The sequence below is a fragment of the Zalophus californianus genome, chromosome 4 (genome assembly GCF_009762305.2).
Source record: "Zalophus californianus isolate mZalCal1 chromosome 4, mZalCal1.pri.v2, whole genome shotgun sequence".
Taxonomy (NCBI): Eukaryota; Metazoa; Chordata; class Mammalia; order Carnivora; family Otariidae; genus Zalophus; species Zalophus californianus.
The window spans coordinates 147,744-168,927 of NC_045598.1; the positions used below are offsets into that span (position 1 = coordinate 147,744).

The 21,184-nt window shown below is 62.8% G+C and overlaps 1 protein-coding gene across 14 annotated transcripts in view; it reads left to right on the top strand.

The window, feature by feature from the left end:
- Window positions 1-426: 426 nt before the first annotated feature.
- The window catches only part of AGRN (agrin), a 33,317-nt gene continuing 12,559 nt past the window's right edge, over window positions 427-21,184 (top strand). For 5 of the 14 annotated variants that reach the window (XM_027622854.2, XM_027622871.2, XM_027622826.2 and 2 more), the window contains exons 1-6: window positions 428-843; window positions 3,041-3,302; window positions 15,870-15,917; window positions 20,188-20,403; window positions 20,474-20,698; window positions 20,787-21,011. In XM_027622854.2, coding sequence (XP_027478655.1) covers window positions 637-843; window positions 3,041-3,302; window positions 15,870-15,917; window positions 20,188-20,403; window positions 20,474-20,698; window positions 20,787-21,011 — 1,183 coding nt within the window. In that variant the 5' untranslated portion in view covers window positions 428-636. Of the gene's footprint in view, window positions 844-3,040; window positions 3,303-3,940; window positions 3,960-14,968; window positions 15,249-15,869; window positions 15,918-20,187; window positions 20,404-20,473; window positions 20,699-20,786; window positions 21,012-21,184 lie in introns of those variants that run through there. The other 9 variants (XM_027622885.2, XM_027622895.1, XM_027622905.1 and 6 more) reach the window with 6 other exon arrangements.

Here is a 21,184-nt window from a genome sequence, read left to right on the forward strand (position 1 = left end):
CGGGGTCCCAGGATTTGGCAGCCCCTTCCCGCGGCCAGGAAGCTCCCGCAGCTCTGGCCACGGCATAGCCTGGAACCCCTTGGAAGTCCCGTCACGTCGCCTCCAGATTATGCATTAACCCGATTGCAGCCGCATTTCCTGGGCGGGGGGGGGGGGGGGGATGGGGTGGGGTGGGGGAGAGACGTCCGCGCGGGAGGGGGAGGGGAGCCCGTGGGGGTGCGCCGCATAAGAGAGAGCACCCCCCCGGGCCCGCCCACCCCCCTGCTCGGTCCGCCCTCCGCCCCGGTCCGCCCTCCGCCCTGGCAAGTCCCACCACCCACCTTGGCCCGACCCAGTCCGGCCCCCTCCCTCCCACCAGCCCGGCCTCCGCCCGGCGCCGCTGTCCCGACGCTTTGTTCGCGGCCGGCGCGGGTCGCAGGGCGCCGGGCGGGCCGGGGACCGGCGCAGGCTGGGGAGCTGGGTTGGGGGGAGGTGGGGAGGCGGGGAGGGGGCGGGGCTGCCCCGCGTCCCGCCCCCGCGCCGCCCGCGCTCCCACCGCCTCCCGGGAGCTGCGTCCCGTCCTGTCTAGTCCCGTTCCCGGCGCGGCCAGGCCCGCGCGCTTGCTCTGGCCGCCTTCCGCCGTCCTCGGCCCGCGCCATGGCCAGCCTGCGGCCGTCCGGCTCGGCGCCGCTGCAGCCGCTACTGCTGCTCCTGGTGGTGGCCGGGCGCGCCCTGCCCAGCGCCGACGGGACGTGCCCGGAACGCGCGCTGGAGCGGCGGGAGGAGGAGGCGAATGTGGTGCTCACCGGCACCGTGGAGGAGATTCTCAACGTGGACCCGGTGCAGCACACGTACTCGTGCAAGGTGGGCCCCCGCCGGGACCCTGAAACCCTCCCCCCCCAAAAAAACCCTCCTGAAAGCCTGGGCTGGGGGGTCTCTTCCCCCGCCATCCTGGACGCCTAGCCCGGAGGCCCTCCCTTGGAGTAACTGGCCGCCCCACTGAGACCCCCGCCCCAGGCCGTGGGAACGGGCACCAGACGCTCTGCAGCTCCCGCTCCCGCTCCCTTGGCGACCGCCGAGCCCCCGGGTGGGGCTCCGAGTCCCGGAAAACTCGCGAGTGCCAGAAGGAAAGTTCCTGCGGTACCGCTGCAGTCCCACCTCGCGGTGCCCAGGCCCGGGAGACTCGATCATGTCTGCCCCCACCCCCACCCCAGGCCCGCTACCTTATTGCAAACAAGTGCACCGCCCCCCAGGGAAACTGAATGGCTACCGCACCCCTCCCCAGTAGTTAAAGAAAAGAATGGGGATGAGAGGAGGTGACGCCTTCTGCTTGGAGTGAAAGTGGGGATTCGGCCTATGGTCAGTGCTGTCACCCCTTCCCAGAGGCCTTTACTAGGGCAAGAGGGGGTGGTCAGGAGAGAGAGTGGGGTGCACATCTAATCTCCCAAGCCCAGGGATCCTGGGGCGGCTGCTGCAGTGACTCGGTGCGGGAGGCAGGAGCAGAGAAGTGGGCGGGACCGTTGCTCAGCCTCAGATGTGGAGGGGTGCAGGGACAGGTGCCCCATCCCGCTCCTGGGAGAACTGGATCCCCCTGGCCACAGGAGAGGGGGCTAGCCCAGCCGCTCCCTCAGTTGGTTGTTGGAGCCCCCCTGGGATAGGTTTGGTGGTTTGTTTGTTTTGTTTTGTTTTTTCCCACAGTATGTTCCTCGGGAGGACTCAGGGGACCTGGGCCCGTTCCCCCTCTGGCCCCTAAAACCACCTCCCTGACCAGAAATCGGATCATTCCTTCTCCATGGAGATGGGGAGGGGTGGCAGCTTCTTTCAGATTGGCCTGTGCAGGCTACAGCTGGGATCCCCAGCCCAGCCCCCTCCCCTCCACCACGCCAGGGCACTTTGCCAAGTCCCTGCAGGATTTTCCCGACTTCCTCCCCGCTGCTCCTGGGTGTGGCTGGGGTGGGGGGAGGCGATGAAAGCGGCCCAGCCCTCTCCCTGCTGGTTATCATCCTTCTAGAGCCTACTATGTGTCTGGGGTTGGGAGGGATAAGGTTGGACAAGGCTTACCCCCCAACTGGGCCACTGGAAGGTGGAGGGGGTCCCTACAGAAGCTGCAGTCCCAAGGCTCCCAGCAGGGACCTGGCAGGTGAGGAGGCCACCATTGTCTTTGATCATCCATTCCAGAAGTCTCAGCTCCCCGCAGCTCCTGAAGAAAGGGGTTTCTTCTCAGAGAGTGTGTGGGCTCAGGTCCCCTGGGCATATGTCTCCATGGACATCCCAGGATAGCCTGCAGCTCCCACAACCCTCCTGCCCCCCCACCCCCTACCCTAGCTGTGGGTGTCTCAGGGCTTGGTTTGTCAGAGCAGGTACCCTCAGGGCCCCAGGAGTGAGAGTGTGAAGGGTGGGGCCGCCCTGTGCTGCCCAAACTTGATTTTGTGGTTCCAGGTCTGCCTTGACTACATTCACTGTAGGAGCCTGGCAGAAGGAGGGGTCTTTCACCTCTTGGGGTGGCGGGGGGGAGTGTCTTAGCCCACCCACAGGGCTGCAAGGAGCCAAGCTGACCCAGAGCCCTAAACTCAGAGCCCATTGCCCTGAAACTCCATTGTCCGTGTTAGGTGCCCCTGGCTCTTAGTGGGTGGGTAGATGGGGAAAACAGGGACATGGAAAGCAGGAACCTAGACCAGGTGGATCCCCTTCCCATATCCAGCCTGAGCTGAGATGGACATTAATGGAGGTGGCTGGGGTCAGTTAGACCCCAGGGATGGGCGGGTGTGTGTTCACAGGCTGCATGTTCTTCTGTGTGACACACACAGGCAGTGGCATGAATCACGTGTGTGTGCTTCCCTGCAGCCTCCTTCTGGGGGGCTGACCCAAAGATCTCCATACATCTCTGCCCCGGGGTTTGAGTCTACTCTGGGCATCCGACGTGAGCAACTGAGGTGGGAAGAGAAGAAAATGCCCAGGTGACCAGTCTGGTGCCTGTCCCTGGACTCTTTGGCCTCATCTCCCCAGTGGAAAGAGGACCACTGACATCTGTCCCCCCCCCCCCCCACCATGTCCACCCCAGGTTCGAGTCTGGCGGTACTTGAAGGGCAAAGACATGGTGACCCAAGAGAGCCTGCTTGACGGTGGCAACAAGGTGGTGATTGGCGGCTTTGGAGACCCCCTCATCTGTGACAACCAGGTGTCCACTGGGGACACCAGGATCTTCTTTGTGAACCCTGCACCCCCATACCTGTGGCCGGCCCATAAAAATGAGCTGATGCTCAATTCCAGCCTCATGCGCATCACCCTGCGGAATCTGGAGGAAGTGGAGCACTGTGTAGAAGGTATTTAGGGACTCACCAGGGGAAGAGGGTGACTGGAGTGGGCAGGCTTGGAGGAGCTCCATCGTGCCCTGGGGAGCAGAGGAGAGGTCACTGTAGGCTAGAGCACGTGTGTCTTGTGGTGGTCTGATCTCCTTCCTATCTCCCTGGTCTCCCAGTTGTGTCCGGCCATCTCAAGGTCAGCTCCACTCTCTGACATTAGCAGGAATTCCCACTATATCCACCCCCACCCCACCCCACAACGCCACTGCCTGCTGTCTTGGAGCCAAGCAAGTCCCAGTCCTGCAAAGGGACAGGCTTCCCACTCTTCTGCTTGCCCCCCACCCCGCCCCCCGCTGGCTCCACACCCCTTCCTGGAGGGTCCTTTTCTGAGTGCGAGGCAGGGACCAGGTGAATGAACACCAGCTGTTTATATTCCTGCAGAAGCCCAAACATCTGTCTGGACGGGTCCCAGATGTTGAGCAAACCCCTCAGAGTGGGGCATAGGGATTGGAGGAGGGGATGCCCCCTTATGTGTTCCAAGAGGCCTGTCATTTCTGGAAAGGGGGAGTTTTGTGGGGTGGGTATGGAATTCCCTAACTGAGTTGTCTGTTGTCCACACAGCACATGTCTATTCTGGATGGCCCAAGAGCACCCCTCCCCCAGCCCAGCCTCTGTGAGGTGAGCTGGAATCACATGACCATGGCTTCCCTGCCGCCCCCCCCCCCCTTTGCCCCAGGAGAGTCCCAGTTGGGGGCTGAGATCCTTTGCTGGGGAATGTGGCAGGGAGAATGTAGGAACTGCCCCTCGCCCCCACATCCTGTCCCCTCATGGCTGCCTGGGAAGGGATGCATTGGAGGGGGGTGGTTGGGGGGGGAGTGGAAAGAACATTTCCTCCGCAGGGCAGTGGGAAGGGTCTGTGACTTCCTTCCTCTGGAAGACAGCTCTGTTCCTCTGTCTCCTTTTGGCCAGCAGGGAAGTCCCACCTTCTATCTAGCCTGGGCTGTGATGCTGGCTTTGTTTTTGTGGGATCCTGGATGGTGGTCTGAGAGGGACTGTGCAGGAGTAGGGGCAGGAGCTGAAACGGGGAGCCCTGTGTCATTCTGCCCAGCCTATTGTTATCTGTTCCTGGGGCTGCACAGAGATGCCAGCAGGTCCCTTCCCTGCAGTGCCTCAGATGAGGGGTCCCAGCCTAGCCCTCACGCCGAGCAAGGACTTGAGACCCTGGCCCTGCTCTGGACAGGTCTTGGGAAAGATGGGAGGGTGGCATGGCGATGGGGCAGGCTGTGGGATGGTGCTGCCAAGTTTTGGGGATGAGTTGGGGGGGTCTAAGGAGAAGCTGGAGAAGAGGAGTCAGGGTACAGAAAGTCCCCTGTCCCTATAAGATAGAATGAATTATCAACTCTACAGCTGGGCAGGTCCAGCCTGAGGGTCTGTGACTCAGTAACTGTGGCCTTCCGTGGGGTCAGAGGGCATGTGGTGGGAGGGCCACCCTGGACAGAACAAGGTTTGGCATCTTGCCAAAGCCTGTTCTACCCATGCCAGCCCCTGGCTCTGGATATGCCAGGCTGGGCACAGGAACAGCCAGAAAGGAGGGTACCCAGGGAGAGCCCCCCCAGCCAGGACTGGGTGAGACCTGACCTACTGTGTGCCCTGGGCAGCCAGCACTCAGCTACGAGGCTAGGACCTGAGCTCCAAGGGGAGGTAGGGTGGTGCTAGACATACAGGCCAGCGTACAGCAATGGAGGGGCTGAGGCATTGGCCGGTCCTGGGCTGGGCCTGCTGGGGAGGGTGGTCTTGGGGAGAGGGGATGCAGAGAAAGGCATTAGCCATGACCGGCTTGGGGCCTTGCAGGTGGAGCCAGGTGGAGGGGAAACACCTTTTGGGGAGGGTGCTTCCCTCCCCAAAGGGAAGGGAGGAGGTCAGGCTCCACTGTGAGGTGCCTGGAAGTGTTGAGCTGGGTGACATAGATCTCTACTTTGAAAGCAAACCAGGGTGCCATGGGGGGTGGGCTGGGAGGGCTGGGTTCTAGGACAGGGTTGAGGCATCCCCAAGGCCCAGGGTGAGGGGGGTGCCTCCCACTTGAGGCTCCCTGAGACCTGAGGCACAAGATCCCCCTGGAGCTCGGACCAAGCTTGGGGAAGGAATAATTCTGTGCCCACCTTCCCAAGCTGGGTGAGGGTGGGAGGGTGGCTTCCTCCTATTCTGCAGGAGATAAGGACCTCAGACCCCACCCCAGGACTCCATCCTAGGCTCTCTGGGAGCCAAGGCCTCACCCTAGTGAGGGGAACAGATGGACAGTGCTTGAGCTAAGCTGACTCTTCCCCATCTGACTCTGACCCCATTCTGTTCCCAGGGGCTCCATAGTTGTCCAAGCCCCACAGGGCTGAGGGAAGCCTGGGCAGCCCACGTCACTCGGAGCCCACCAGGTCCCACTGTGTGCAGGAAATCCCTGTCCCTAGCACACTTCCCTCCCCAGGCCCCCCCATTCCTAAAAGGCCCAGAGCAGCCAAGGTGGGGGGCATGTTCTCCCAGGTCTACCTCCTGGGGTACACCCCTGGTCTGCTCCCTCCTCATCCCTGCCTAGGCACTGCTCCCTGCAGTGTCCTGAAGGGACACCTGCTGCTGGGCCGCAAAGGCAGTCCCTCCCCCGAGGGCCTACAGGGTCTTCCTTCCCCAACCTCCAGCCCTCAGGAAGCCTCCTCCTCCTCTGGTCCTCAGGCCCTCCTCCCCCTCCCCCCTCCTTCCTCCCCCTTCTCCCCCTCCCCGCTTCTTCCTCCCCCTCCTCCCCCTCCCCCTCCTCCTCCTGGGGAACCACATTCCTGGCATAACTGAGACAGGTATGTGTCCCTCCCTCTGCGCCACCTTTGGGTGAGGGAGGCCTGCTGCTCTGGGGCAGCCTCTGCCAGAAGGAGACCCCCACCCCCTGCTTCGTCAGGGAAGTAGCCTGGCCTCTTCCAGTACCAGCTGCCCACGCACTGTGAGCCTGCCCAGGCTGGCAGCTGAGCGGGCATTTCCTCCAGCCCTCAGCCCCCACGCTCCCACCACCCTCCCCACCCTCCCCTCATGAAGACTGGTCCTAGGGCTTCTCCTGGAGCCCCCAGAAGGGACATGGGCCTGGCTGAAGGCCTGGGGCCCTTCCCTCCGCACTAGGAGCCAGAAGCAGAGAAAGGAAGTGTTGTCTGCCCTCAACTGGGGCCTGGCACAGGGACGGGGTCAGAGTGAGTCTGGCACTGGCCCATGCCAGCCCTGCCCAGCCCTGGAGGGGGTCCTGGCAGGCCCGATTCTAGCAAGTTCCCTCCCTGCCTCCCTGCCAGGCCAGCTGTCTAGGACCTGAAGGGGGGCAGTGCTGCAGGTCAGGATGGAGAGACAAGAGGTCCTGAGCCGCTTGACTTCTTTCAGACCCTACAGGCCTTGGAGCTGGCTATGGGTGGCAGACACCCCCAGACAGGGACCAGCTCCCCATAGTGTGGGGGCAGGAAGATGTCCAGGGAGGTTTCTGGGCTCTTCCCTCTGTTGCCTGGCACTTAGCTTCTGTACTCCCCCCATTCCTGCCCTACTGCCCTACTCCCCCCACATGCCTCCCTGCCAAAGTGGGAGGTAGGTAGCTTCTCCCTGTTCCCTCTTCTGCCCTCTTCCAGACTGTGGGTTCTCACCCCACCCCTTTGCAGACCCCACCCAATGTCCTCCTGGGCCCCTCCCCCAGGCAGGTCAGCCAGGAGGGCTGAGAGAAGGCAGGCCCAGACTCGAGGTTGCCTGCCCCACTCTCTCTCCTTCCCTTCGCTGGGGGAGGGAGTCTGCCCAGGTGGGGCATGACCCCCCACTGTGCTGGCCTGTCCCCACCCGGGAGTCCTTGGCTGGCTGGCAGGTGCTTCCAGGGCACCTGCTGGCTTTGGCTTTGATTTTGGTGTGCATTTGCTGGGGCAGCCCCAGGGTGGGGGGCTTTGCTAGCCGAAACCAAAGGGCTTGCTCTCTTGTCACTTCCCTGGGAATGTCTTCCATTTGGGCAGGGCTAAGCTAGTAGAAACAGCTCTCGGCTTTTTCCAGACCCCACCCACCCCCTCGCTCCCCAGCCCCTGCAGACTGGAAATGGAAAGAAAGGTTGTTTTGGACCTGTCCTCCCTCTGTCTTCGCTGGCCACCCCCAGCTGTGCTGGGCAGAACACGTCCTGGTGGGGCTGGCTCTGCCCTTGCAGCCCCTCTGTGGGTGCTGGGACCATGCTGCACAGATGATATGGGAGACCACCTGCTCAACACGAGCTGCCCCCGCCCTGCCAGTCCTCACAGGCGGGGGGCAAGGGTGACGGGATGGGGCTGTCCCAGGGAAGTTAGTGAGACAGGCACCCAGGCCTCGGGGCCAAGGGTCTAGCACAGCCTCCTCCATCGAGGCTGTGTTGCTTTCTTCCTGAAGGGTTAGTCCCCCCCAACCCCATGAGAATCAAAGCCTGCCGCCCATCACCACAGGAGGGTGGGAAACAGCTGCAGAAACAGGCCTCCTTCCCCCCCCCACCGCCGCCCCAACGCTTTGCCTCTGTCTGTGGGACCCAGGCCAGTTGCACCCTGTCTCCCCCGCGCCCAGCAAGTTCTACCCTTGCTCGGAGACCGGGGGGTAGGGTAGAGAAGGGACCCCCTTTCCTCTCTGCCCTCCTGGCCCTAGCCACTGGGACAGGGAATCAAGGCTCCCCACTCAGGCCCCTGCGGCCTGGCTGGGGCCGGGCTAGGGCTCTAGGTGCAATCACCACAGTAACCCACATGGTACTGTACACCCCCGAGTCCCAGAAAGCGTCCACTGGAAGTGCTCACTGATAAGGTAAAGGGGGCTGAGAAACGACGCAGCACCCCGGTGGCAGTTACCCTAATGATAGTGACACCCTTCGGTCAAGGAGGGTAATGTGCCCCCCATGGTTCTCTACTGGGGCTTAGGAGGGGGTCATGTTCAAGCCCTAGGCTGTGGTTAGGATCTGGAGAGGGGGTGACCTAGGCCTCTGGTGGGGCATTCCGTGGGGAGAGAAGCTCCCCTCAAAGGGGCCTCTCTCCCCCCAGAGCAGATCCTGAGAACTTCCTCTGAGGAAGACCCCCTGCCAGGGGCTGCTTCCAGCTGGACCTGGGAAGGAGAAGATGGCCCCTCCTAGTCCCACTCCCTTCCCCTCCCCCCATGGAGTGGAGGCTCAGGAGAGGGGGCGCTTTCTGTCCTCACAAGCAGCCAGCTGCTTCCGGCTGTGTGGCCTGCACACATGTGTGCACATGTCTGTACGCATGTGTGCGTGGGTGCCTGTGACCTCAGATGTACTGATCTGTGCACATGACAGTTCTGGTCAGAGCCCCAGCCGGTGGCCTGTGCTTTCTGCTACCCTTGTTTCCCTGGGCTTGGCCTGGGACAGGAGCCCTGCAGGGGCTCTGACAACGGGGTCCTGGCCTCTGCTCGCTATGGGTTATCCCATTTCCTGCCTGTTGCCCACCCTGGGCCTGGCAGAGGGCTGAGCACCTCCTCCTGCAGGCTCTGCCTCTGGGAGTGACCACAGTGGTCTCTCAGCACTGAGATGAAAGGGCTGTGGTGACAGGACAGAGTCCCTAGGGGCCACTCAGGTTCACGATCCCAGCATGTGCCTGTGGGACCCTGAGTCTGACAGAGGGCTCTGGGAGTGGCAGGGCAGTTAGGGAGTCATGCTGGGCAGCTCTGGAGAGGTGGGTCTGAGCCTTCCCTGCTCCTCTCCTTAGTAGCTTCCTCTCAGTCACCCCACTCCTGCCCTGGGAGAAGCAGGCAGCCTGGTGTGGCTGCTGGAGGCACCTGCCCCTCTCTTTGTAGATAGGAGGCTCCCGTGCACATCTGGGAGAAATAAAAGCACAAACATCTGGCCCAGACTGTGGCCTGCCCCAGCCTGCCGGAGAAGAGAGCTTGTGTGCCCAACTTCTCTTCCCGGAGGGGGAGGCGGTGAGGCTAGTTCCATTCATTGCTTCATCCAGTGGCTCCTTCCTCAGCCACACATCCATTCACAGCCCAGCGCCAGATCCTCACCAGAAGCAGGGTCACCTGCCCAGAGGCCTGCCGGGGTCCTGGATGGGCTTCTCAAGGAAGCCAGGTGTGAACCATGTGTTCAGGGGTGAAGGCAAAGGGGGAGGGGTGTTCTGGGCAGAAAAGACCACACAAGGTCTGATGGGTACAGGGAACAGCAGGTGCCCCCTGAGCTTGGCTGAGCGGTGGGAGAAAGATGCTCTCCCCATGGTGCAGACAATGAGCTGGAAAACCAGAAAAAGTTGCCATCATCCGCTGGCTGAGAGAGCAGGCTGACCCTCACCCTGGGACCCTCTGCCTTCCCACCTGGTGACAGCACCCTCTGTGCTAGTCCTGTTGCTCTTCCCCTGGGGAGAAGCTCCCCCTACAGACTACGGGGCTGCCCCCCCCCCCCCCCCCCCGTTTTCTGTCGGCAGCTATCTCCTCTCTGGGTTTCTGTCTCTCTGCCCCTTTGTTTTCCGAACCTCCGCCCCTCCAAGTCCCAGCGAGCGTCTGTCTGCCGACACTCACCCAGTCATCATCACCTGCATCGAGCACCCCATTCAGACCTCGGTGCCAGCGTGTGCATCCCTCATTGCCTCCCCAAGGGGCCCAGCTCCACACAGCCAGGCCCTCAGCAGTAACACAGCGTGTCCTGATTCTCCAGGCACTGCCCGCACCTCGGTGCCTCCCTGGCTCTCCCAGCTCTCTCTTCCTCCTGGAGATGGGCAGGGCCGGATGGAGAATGAGGTGGAGTTGGGGCTGTCCTGGAGAAGAGGGACAGAGGGTATGGATCAGCCCCACTCCACCCTGGCTTCTGCCTCCAGGCACCCACTCTCCTCCTCCTCTGTTCAGATGGCTCCCCCTGGTGGCTACAGCCGGCGTCCTGGCAGGTGTCCAGGCCCTAAACTGGGCTCCCTCCCCCAGGGCTCCCCAGGCCTGAGGATCTGCATCCCCTGGCTCCTCATCTCTTACTCCTAACCCCTGTCACCTTCAGGCCTCACCACGCTGGCATCACCTGGCCTCCTGCGGTCCCCTGGGACTTTGTAGTTGTGTCTGTCTGGAAGCTCTTTCTACTGATCTGCGCCCCCCTGTCTCCTCATCACCCAGGTCTCTGTGTAACCTCCCTGTGGGCAGACAGTGTATCTGACTGAGGACCCACTTAGCCTGCCCAATGGAGGAGCTCAGACAGGGTAGTGAGACAGGGCTGGAGGGACCCCTGGGCACCAGTGAGATAGGTAAGGAGTGAGGGACAGGTGTGCAGGCCGGTGGTCAGGGCCCTGGCATCCAAGCATCCAGCCTTGCTGAGCCGCTCCTCACAACGGTCATTAAATCCCACCACCCTGCAGCGTGGACTAACAGGCAGAAGTATGGGCCTTGCCTGCTGGCCAGGCACACAGCCTACAGTCAAACGTGGCTACCTCCTGGCCTCACCTGAGGTGAGAACTGGAGGCTTGGGCCTGATGTGGCCTCCTTTCCGGTGGCTGGCCCTGGGCCAGCAGCAACATCCCGCTGTGAAATGCCCATTGTCTGCTGAGGCCCAGAGAGAGGGAATGGCTGCAGCTAGAGAACAGACACCAGGAGCCTGGGGATGGGGGGTGGGGGCTGCTCTGTCTGGTCCTCTTCCCCTCCCCCACCAGGGCAGCCTGTGACTCTGGGCCAGCTAGGTAGCCTACGCTTGACTGACCCACGCCAGGGCAGCTGCGTTTTCTAGCCTCATGGTGTGCGCCTCAAGATCCCCAGAGACTGGGGGGACAGACAGAGTGGAGGTGGCTCTGGCCAGGGGAGGCCCCAGCACTAGAGGTGTGTGTGGGCACGTGCACTGTGACCATGCCGAGGGGAAGGTGGTGCCACCCCACCTCCACCCCATCCTTTCTTGGGTAGCTGGGCCCAGGTCCCTCCAGAGTGAGGAAGGGGTCATCTGCTCCAGAAAGAGGCCATCAGGTTGCTGGTGGGCTGGATACCCCATCTTCTCCACCTTCCTTCTCAGGCCCAAAGAAGTACTTGGAGGTACCCAACCAGAGCCTTCATGTGTGCACATGGGTGTACGTGGGGGCAAACCCAACGTGTGCTGTGTGGGTGAGGGACAAGGTGTGTGAGGTGAGTGCGTGTGTGTGATGAGGCCTGAAGGTGAGAGTGTGTGTGGTGCCCAGTGTGCATTCATGCCAGTGAGTGAGGAAGGACTGTGTAACACCCAGTGCCAGTGCAAACTTGGGTGTCTGCGTCGGAACACCTGGAACGCCGAATGTGCGTGTGTGCGTCTGTGTAGTCACATGTTGCTGAGTGTGAGCCCTGAGAGCAGAGGGGCTAATTTCTGGCTCAGAATATCCTCTGTTCCTTCCTAGGGCATGCGGCCTGCATGGGCTGGTCAGGGCCGAATGATTTTGAGTCTGAAGATCCCAAAATAGCTCTGGTAGCCTGTGTTCCCCTCCCCCTGCTGGGCCTGGGGCCTCAATGGCCCTTTGTCTCTCTGAAGGCCTGGAGCCCCTGTCGGGGGCTCAGACGCTGACTGGGGCCAGGAAGGACAGGCTGCCTGTGGGTTCCCCTCCTCCAAGCCAGGCCCTAAGCCCCACCCCCGTGTCAGCCGGTGGGCCAGTCTTCCCTTCCGTAGGAGCATCTGAAGGCAAGCCCGTTTGCCCACAGAGACGATCCTTTGCCAGCCCCCACCCCACCCCACCCAGGGATCAGACTCCCACTGGTCCCTGAGCATACCCCTCCCACACCCACCACGTCTGGCCACTTCCAGCCTGGACCTGGTGGTTCCTTTATCCCGCTCCTCCTGCGGAGCCTACCCGTGACGCTGTGGCAGTGGCAGACAGGGCCCATGTGTGTGGGCATGTGAGCATTGCCTGGGGTTTGACCCCTGGGACTGTCCATGGGGCCCTCTCTGAGCCAAGGGATGTGGATCCTGGGCGACGGCAGGGACAAGTAAATGGGAAAATGTGTGAACCGCCTGGGTTCACCACTCGGTCTCTGGGCTCTGAGCCAAGCCCTGCCCCAAGAAGATAAAATGTCAGACCCTGCCCTGGGTGCTCCCAGTCCAGGGTGGCGCTCTGGGGAGCTGCTGGCACTATCTGTATGGTGTGGGCAAGGTCCAGTGAGGTGAGGTAGAGGATGGGAGGCACCCCTGAGAAGGTGAGGCTGACCAGGGGCCAGGGTGTCCCGGTGGTTGGGTGGACTGCTGCTCTGGGTCCATCGCAGTGTGAGGTGAGGGAACCACGTCGTTTATGGGTTTTTCCTGCAAAGTTTCATTGGGTTTCATTAGAACCTCAGGTTCCGGGCTCTAAGAGGTTTGAAGACCTCCGCTGTGGGTGATGGGACGCTGACAGGGCTGGCCCTGAGTGGGATGTGGCCCTACTGTGCCTGGCCACAGAATGGAAAGGAGTCAAAGGAGATGGGCCTCCTAGAACTGGACCCTGGCTGGCTGGCAGAGGAAGTGGGGGGGGCGGGCAGAAGGGTGTGGGGGGAGTGTGGAGGCACCTACCTGACCAGAGGAGGGGGAGCTCTAGGGCCATGTTTGTGACATAGCTGAATACAGCATACGGTGGAGGGACCTCAGGGAGAGTCCAGCCGGAGGCTTGGTGGGAGTGGAGCTGAGGTGTCTGTCGGTGCCCTGAGGTGCCGTCACTGTGGATGAGTGGAGGGTCGGCACCAGGAGGGGCTTGTGCCAGCGCAGAGCCGCCGCACAGACCTGAGGGAGGGACTGCAGGAAGGGGGTGTGGTCAGTGCTTCTTTCCCCAGGTGGACTGGGAGGGGACCTCCGAGCGACCAGGGTGGCTCTGGCGGTAATAGCAGTTTGGCTGAGAGGGGGACCTGCTGACCACGCGCGCGCAGATAGTCGTCCGGAGGCCTGAGTGCGCGGAGTCCGAGCGGACGGCCGTGTGTCTGCTGAGTGTGGGATTGTGTGTCGGGTATGACTGAGCGTGTCTGGGGGTGGCGGCAGCGGGGCAATTAACCTCTTTTCAGCGGGGGCGGGAGTGGGTCAGCAGTCCTGGGACGGGGCTGCGTGGGCCCTGATCCCAAGGAGAAGAGGGATCCCCTGTGCCTTGGACGCCAGGCTTCCCTCCCTGTCTCTCCAGAAGGGGCTGGCCGACTCCAAGAGGGACAGGCAGAGGTCCCTGCAGGGCCTCGAAGGCCTGTGACCAGGTCCAGGCTGGAAGCTGCCAGACGTGGTGGGTGTGGCGGTAGGCGCTCAGGGGTTCCTCCCAAAGGTCTGTGGGCGGTGGAGGGATGGGGGTGCAGGGAAGTGAAGGTGTTAGTCATAGAGATGGCCACCGAGGGGACCGCGACGTGACCGGTGTGGATGATGCGGACGGTGCGCGACCCCCGCCCTACCCCGAAGCTGGCAGGAGCTATAGGGAAGGGGCGTCCTCAGCGGGCGGATGTGGAGAGGCCTGGCTCCGGCCGGCCCGGCTGTGACGTCACGGCCCCGACGCTCCCTGGTGGCCTCTTGGGGGCGCTCCAGGCTCGCGGGACCGTGCCGGGGGTACCGCGACTATTTACATAACGCTTCTTTACAAGGAACTCATTTGCATGTTCTTCTCACCGTCCCAAGGGGAGGTGGGAAGTACGCGGGTGGTTTGAGGTGTTGCCATCAATTCCTAGGTGGGGGTGGGCCTGTCTCTCCGCCTCCGCCCTCCGTGTTGGACCCAGCCCGCTCACCACCTGTGTGTGTACCTGGGGGACCCTTCCCCCCACAAGCACACTGCCAGGGCGGGGCCAGCAGAGGCACACACGGTGACACGCACACACAAGCACACGCACACCGCAGCCTAGAATGGAGTCCTGCAGACGGGCCCGAGCCCCGCTGCGGGGAATCAGGATGACCCTCCGGCCCTCCGCCGCGTCCTCGGCCGCGGACACACTCTGTCCGGCCCAGCTCCGCCGGGTGGGCGCGGTAGGGGACCCGCCCAGCCCCTGACCCCGCCCCACCCCTTCTCCCTCCGCCCGCCCCGTTCCTAGCCCCCCACCCCGCCCCAGCACCTGCCTCCACTCCCCTCCCTCCCCCCGCGCCCACCCGCCCCACGACCCCTGTTCCTTTCCCAGCCCCGGCTCCCACCTCACCCCCCGCCCGCCACCCCAGCGCCCCCACCCCTGCTGCTGCCCCCGTTTGCCCCTGCGTTCCCTTTTGTGCCACCGTCTTCTTCCGCCCGGTCCTCTGCGCCGCGAGCCCCGACTCCCCGCGGACACCGGGGTCCCCGGAGGCGTCTTCCTTTGTCTCTGCTCCCCGCCCTCCTTCCGCGGCGCCCCTCGCCCCTCACTCACCGCCTCAGCCCTGGCGAGGGCGACACGAGCTGGCGCTGCTCGCCCAGAGGCGGGAGCCGAGGCGCGGCCCTCCGAGGGCCGGCTCTTTCTTCTCTCCCTTCCGACGCGCGCGCGCGCTCCTCCTGCTCGCTGCCGCTCCCGCCTCTGCTGGGGACTGGAGACCCTCCGCGCCCGGCACCCCGCCGCGCCTCTCCTCGCCGCGAGTGCCCCTCGGACCGGCCCCTCCAGGGTAGCCGGGCGGCCGGGAACGGGGGCTCCGGAGCCCCGCGGAGAGCTACTGGCACCTACGACTACCGGGTTGTGGACACGAGGGGTGGCCGCTGGCTGGCCCGTAGTCTCTCCTCCTCTTCCTTCTGAGAATTCTGCACACCTCCCGTTATGAGCCTCGGGGGCTGCGGTGGGGTCCTGGTGCTCTCCGGGCAGTGACTGGCACTGAACTTTGAGAACATAGCTGCTGTCAGCTGCCCCAGGGGTCCCAGAATGGGAGGAGTTGCCCCGAAGAGGCCCAAGGGCACCCCTTGAGGAATCCCCACACCCTGAGAGTGGGGACTGAGGAACCCAGGGCCATGCCTCCGCTACCTCTGGAGAGGGACCCCCGGCAGCAGCGCGGGGTCTCCCTGCTGGTGCGATATTTTATGATCCCCTGCAACGTCTGCCTGATCCTGCTGGCCACTTCCACGCTGGGATTCGCCGTGCTGCTTTTCCTCAACAACTGTACGTGGTTGCGGGCCTCAGCCAGGCTCATGTGACCCTCCTGCTGTCTGAGTTCCCCTGCCTCAGCCACCACGGACTGGGGGACAGGCAGGGTCACATAGAAGCTACCAGCTGAGGTGTGGCTCGGATGGGCCACCTGCATCTGGGGACAGGGTGGGCCATTCTCTGGATCCCTCCGCCCCTCAAAGCTTATCCTTGGGCTCCTATGGGGCTGACCCTCATCCTGAGCTGCAGAGACAACTTTCTCTGGGAGCTGGGGAGGAAGGGAGCAGCTGACTACACTGGAAGTGGGGGCTTTGGCAGGGCCTGGGGCGGGGCTCATCTAGGGAATAGGTGGCTGCCCACACCCTTGCTGTTAGGGCCCCGCCTGACAGGTGTCAGGCCATGACCATACAGCTGGAAGGGCAGAGAAAAGCAAGGGCTCTGCTTTGGCTACCGACAGGCTTTGGCCAGTCCTCAGGGCTCCAAGTGGGGCCAAGGAAGGGATGGGCTTGGGCACTGGTAGAGAGGGCAGGTGTGGGAGGGCAGAGGTAGCCCCTCCAGACTGGGCAAAGGGACAGACTATGGAAAGGCCTGCTCAGAGAGGACTAACTCAGATATTTGTTGTGTTTTTTTTTCCAGACAAACCTGGGACCCACTTCACACCAGCACCCCCCACGCCTCCGGATGGTGAGTTGAGTGGGGGGCCTCAGGTGGTGACAGGCTGTACTTGGGAGACTGTGCCTGGAGGGGCAGTGGCACTCTTGGGGGTCAGGAGCCATTCTTGGGGTGTGCACACCAGGCATATTAGGGGTATCTGGAACAGAGAGGAGGCTGAATGACAGAGCCTGGGTCCTTCCTGGGATGTCCACAGTGGTGGACAAGCAGAGGGCAGGTGGGGTCCTTGGGCCTGGGCCTGACCCTGTGTTGGCCATGGGCCATTGCACACAAGCATGGCTCCAACTTCTCTGGGCCTTGGCCTTCTTGGCCGAAAAATTGGGACTAAGTCCTGGGGCCTGCAAGTTGTAAGATCGTCAGACAATATGTGCGAGGGGTGGGGGGTCATGAAGGACCAATGACTGAGGAGGGATTGGAGAGCCTGTCTCTGGACCGAACAGCCTGGGGTTGGCCTTCGTGACCCACTTTGTGGGCTGGGGCCTGGCTTCCCTGAGGGACCTTCTGGTCTGTGGGCCACTATAATTAAGCTAATGTGATGGGGGAGGGGATGAAGCTGTTAGTGCCACAGGAAAGGGCAGCTTGGGGTTCTCTCCTTGGGCCAGGACAGTGAGAGCTTCCAACTTTGTGCTCAGTACCTAGGCCCCCTGCTGGGTGGGTACCTGCCCAAGTTCATAGAAGTCACTTATGGAAGGCTATCCACATATGGGATCGGGCCTATAGTGGGCTGGGGGCTGGAGACCAGACTGAGTCTCCCACAGGCTGTGGGCAAGAGGCCTGAGGCTGTCTGGATTTAAAGACTGTCCTCAGCCTCCTCTCCTGAAGCCTAAAAGCCTGGAGCATCTCCTTTGCTTTACATACATACCAGTCTTCCCTGCAGCTGCACGTGTGGGCCCCCACACCCACATTCTGATCCTACTGCACGCTGGGGGACAGATCCATGGCTGTCGTCATCCCTCGTAGGCATACACACTGTGTGTTTGTGGCCACCGGCAGGGCTTGGGGCATCCATTCCATCCCCCAGCTCAGCTGAGACCAGGAGGGGAGTTAAATATACCCACGCCAGCTGGTGGCTATAAAAACCACCGCTGCCTCCAGCATGGCACATTGTGAGGGGGCCCCTGGGCACGCGGGGAGCAAGACTGTGCAGGGAGCTGAGTGGCCGGAGAAGGCCTCCCATAGGAGTCAGAGCTGGGCAAGTGTGGCAGAGCGCGTGGCTTGTGGGCATATGGGTGCTCTCCCTGCATTTATGAGGGGCAGTGTACATAATGCTTAAGGGCTGATACAGGTGTGGGACTAGTGGTGCCTGGCACATGCCGGGCATGTGCTTGCATGCCTGTGCGTGCCTGCGTACTTGTGCATGTTTTATGTCCAGTCAAGAAACTCGTCTTGAGCCTCGGTGATTCTCTAGTCCTGGGGGAGCAGAGAGCACACATGTAGACAGGCGGTTGTGAAGCGGGCAACAAGACTGTGCACGGGAGCAGCCCTCCCCTGACCTCACAGCCTGAGCGTGGCTCTGGGCAAGGAACCCATTTCAGCCTGGACAGGGGATGAACACCATGTACTCCAAGCTTCTGCTTTGCCTACGTCGCGTCACCAAATGCTGTAGCTGCCCTGGGAGCCACAAGATCTTCCCCCACTTTAGAGCCAGGAGACTGCCCCTTGGGAACTGCCACTCTGACAGGGGTGCAGGCTCCGCAAAGTGGTAGGAGGTGGAAGGGCTTGGACCTGGACCCACCTGTCTGACTTGGGAGTCAACATGGGGGCCTCAGCTTGATGGCCTCCAGAGGCACCCTGACCTCTCCTCTGCCCTCAGCCACCTTCAGTCCAACAGCTAGTCCCAAGGAACCTGTCCCCAAGATGCTCCTGGTCTCCTGCCCCCAGCCCCTCCCCTTGCAGTCCACCTTCCATACACCTGACCCAGTGCTCCAGGCTCGCTTATCACAGGTTAGCTGTCCATCGTCATCATCACCGTCCTTCCCTAGTTACTGTCTTGGGGGGGACAAAGCAGAACCCTGGGCTGTGGAGGCAGAGTGCAGGTCTTGGTGGGCAAGGAACATGCTAGTCATCCAGGAGTAGATGTCTTTGTCCGAGGGGTCTGGCTGGACAGAGGTGAGCAGAAGGAGAGTGGCCTGAATCCGAGGGCACAGACACTCTGCCACGAGCCCAGGAGCCTGAGGTGTAATGAAAGACCAAGTATTTGGCCATGGGGTCAGGACTCTGGGAGGGACCTTGGTCAGCAGCTCTAGTTGAAGCCAAATTGAGGAGTCAGCTGGATATCAGCAAGTGCCTGTGAATTTGGCCTGGGGGTCCCAGGAGCCTTGGGCAAGGAAGATGAGAAGAAAGTGCTAAGGGGAGAGTAGAGGGAGATGGAGGGAGACAGAGAACGAAGAGGCCTCACGGTGGACAGGCTTTGAGTTTGGTTTGAGCCAGGACAGAGAGAGGCCAACGTAATGACAGTTCTTGTTCCTGTGTCATTTACGGGAGCAGCTGACACTCCACCCAGAGCTGCATGCTGGGCACCCTGCAAGCCTCTGCGGATATTGGCCCATTTAGCCCCACAGTAACCCTGGGAAGCAGGTCCCACCGTCCTCGCTCACAGAAAGAGGTACTGCAGCAGGACGGGGCGATAACTTGCCCACGGTCACCGGGCAGGTGAACGCAGAGCTGACGGTAGCCTGGCTCTGGGATCTGCAGGAGCAGGGACACAGGGGAGCTCGGGAGGAGGAAGGCAGGAGCCTTGGTGGCAGGGACTTCAGGCCGGGGTGTCCAAACTGGCCCCACCCTTGCCTTAGGCCCCTGTTCACTCAACCTGTGTGGGGTGGGGGTGGGGATGGCCAGTCAGACCTGAAGGAGCCTGAGGTGGGCCGTTGCTGTGGCCCTGCCCTCGCCCGAATGGAGGTGCTTTCTCCCTCCCACCGCACTTCCTGAGCCTGCTGGGAGGCAATGGGGGGAGCCACCCCGCCCTCTCCACCATAACTTATGAATGATAATTAGACCCAATTAAACATGTATTGGATGTAGACAGCTGCAGCCTGTAATGGGCCCACGCACCTGTGGGTGGGCAGTCCTGGTGGGGGTCCTAAGGGGTCAGCCTGCCTCTCTTCAGGAGGGGCTATCCCTGACAGCTCTGGGTTTAAATGTCTGAGAGCCTTCCGCGTTTCTCCAGTCCGCAGGACTGTGGTCCCTCACCAGTGGGGGTCAGGAGCAGCCACTTCCTTGGGATGTGCTGGGCACACGGCAGTTTTTAACTGCAGAGTTAGAAACTAAAATGTTTGAAGAGGAAAACGACGGGTCTGTGGAGCCCCTGTGCTCAGCCGCCCAGAGGAGGTCGCTCTTGAGTGTGAGGTGGGGCAGCAGGACTGCGGAGGAGGTGTGGGGAGGTGAGGGCATTTACTGAGGTGGGGGCCCCGGAGGAGAGGTGGGGAGGTGGAGGCGTGTGAGAGCCTGAGGGGCCTCAGAGAGAGATGCCCCATCAGCTTTCACCTGGGGAGACCTGGGAGGGCTGGAGGACCAGGAACGTTCAAGAAGGCCACATCAGGAAAGCCACCGCTGAGGGACCTGGGGGAGGTGCAGGAGGCGAGGGGGCCAGGCAGAGAAAAGCCCAAGAGTCAGGGCCCACGTAGAAGAGATGTGGGAAGAAAAGAGGAACATGGGGGGGGCCCAGAGCCAGAGGTGGAGCATGTGACCTGGATCCACAGACCTCCCACCCATCTGGCGGGGGTGGGGCTGGTGATGGGCCCTGGAGCAGCTCCCAGGAAGGGGCCAGGGCCAGGGCTCTGGGGGGTAGGTCGGGGGTCGGATGAGGGACTTGGATTCTGATTTGAGGAGAGGGTGGGCCCCTAAGCAAGGTGGGGCAGATTCCCTGCGATAGAGTTGGCCTGAGGGTTGGTTTCTTGCTCTGTGTGGGGGGCTCCCACTGAGGTGGCTCATGACTCCCTGGTGCTGGTGCAACATCTGGGAGACGACCCCCTCCACAGCTGAGAAGCTTCTGCCATGAGGAAAAGTGCTGGGGCTGGTGGGGTTTGAGAGGGGAAGGGGCCAGGCCCTGTCGGCATGTGCAGGTGCGTGTGGACGCGGCCTCTGCGGACACACACATGTTCCTGCGAGTGCCCAGCACAGAATGTGTGGACGTGCGCGGCGCGGGTGGAGGTGTCCCTGGGGTTAGTGGACGAACACGGTGAGTGCCTCTCGAGGTCTCGGCAGCTGTGTGGACACAGGGACCCGCGGCCCGGGGGGCGAGCGGGCTAGGCCCTGACCTTCCCTTCTCCTGGCGCACCCCCAGCATGCCGAGGAATGCTGTGTGGCTTCGGCGCCGTGTGCCAGCCCAGCGCAGAGGGCTCTGGCCGAGCCTCCTGCGTGTGCAGGAAGAGCGCCTGCCCCGCCCTGGTGGCCCCCGTGTGCGGTTCCGACGCCTCCACCTACAGCAGCGAGTGTGAGCTGCGACGGGCGCAGTGTAGCCGGCAGCGCCGCATCCGCCTACTCAGCCGTGGGCCCTGCGGTGAGTGCGGGTACAGGCGGGCACCCGGAGGGCGGGGGGACGGCTTCGTGACCCCAGTCTGCCCCCCCAGGGTCCCGGGACCCCTGCTCCAACGTGACGTGCAGCTTCGGCAGCACCTGTGTGCGCTCAGCAGACGGGCACACAGCCACGTGCCTGTGCCCAGCCACCTGCCAGGGGCCCCCCGAGGGCCCCGTGTGCGGCAGCGACGGGGCGGACTACCCCAGCGAGTGCCAGCTTCTGCGCCACGCATGCGCCCGCCAGGAGAACGTCTTCAAGAAGTTCGATGGCCCTTGTGGTAAGCCCTGCCCCCTGCCCATAGCACGGCCTCTGCGTGTGCGTGCCCGCCTGGCCCCGCGGCCTGACCTCTGCCCTCCGGCTTCCAGACCCCTGCCAGGGTGCCCGTGGTGACCTGAGCCGTGTTTGCCGCGTGAACCCACGCACGCGGCGCCCCGAGATGCTCCTGCGGCCTGAGAGCTGTCCCCCTCGGCACGCACCCGTGTGTGGGGATGACGGGGTCACCTATGACAATGACTGCATAATGGGCCGCACGGGCGCTGCCCGTGGCCTTCTCCTCCAGAAAGTGCGCTCTGGCCGGTGCCAGCCTCAAGGTGGGTGGCTCCTGGGGGAGGCCCAGCCCGGCCACGCGGTGTGAGCTCCAGGCCTGCCTGTGCCCACACTGTTCTGCGCTCCTCCCCGGCGCCCACTCGGCCACCTCGTGTGCTCGTGGATGCCCTGCACGCCCCGAGGTGGGGGCTGGCGGGGCTCCCCGGGCTGTCTGATT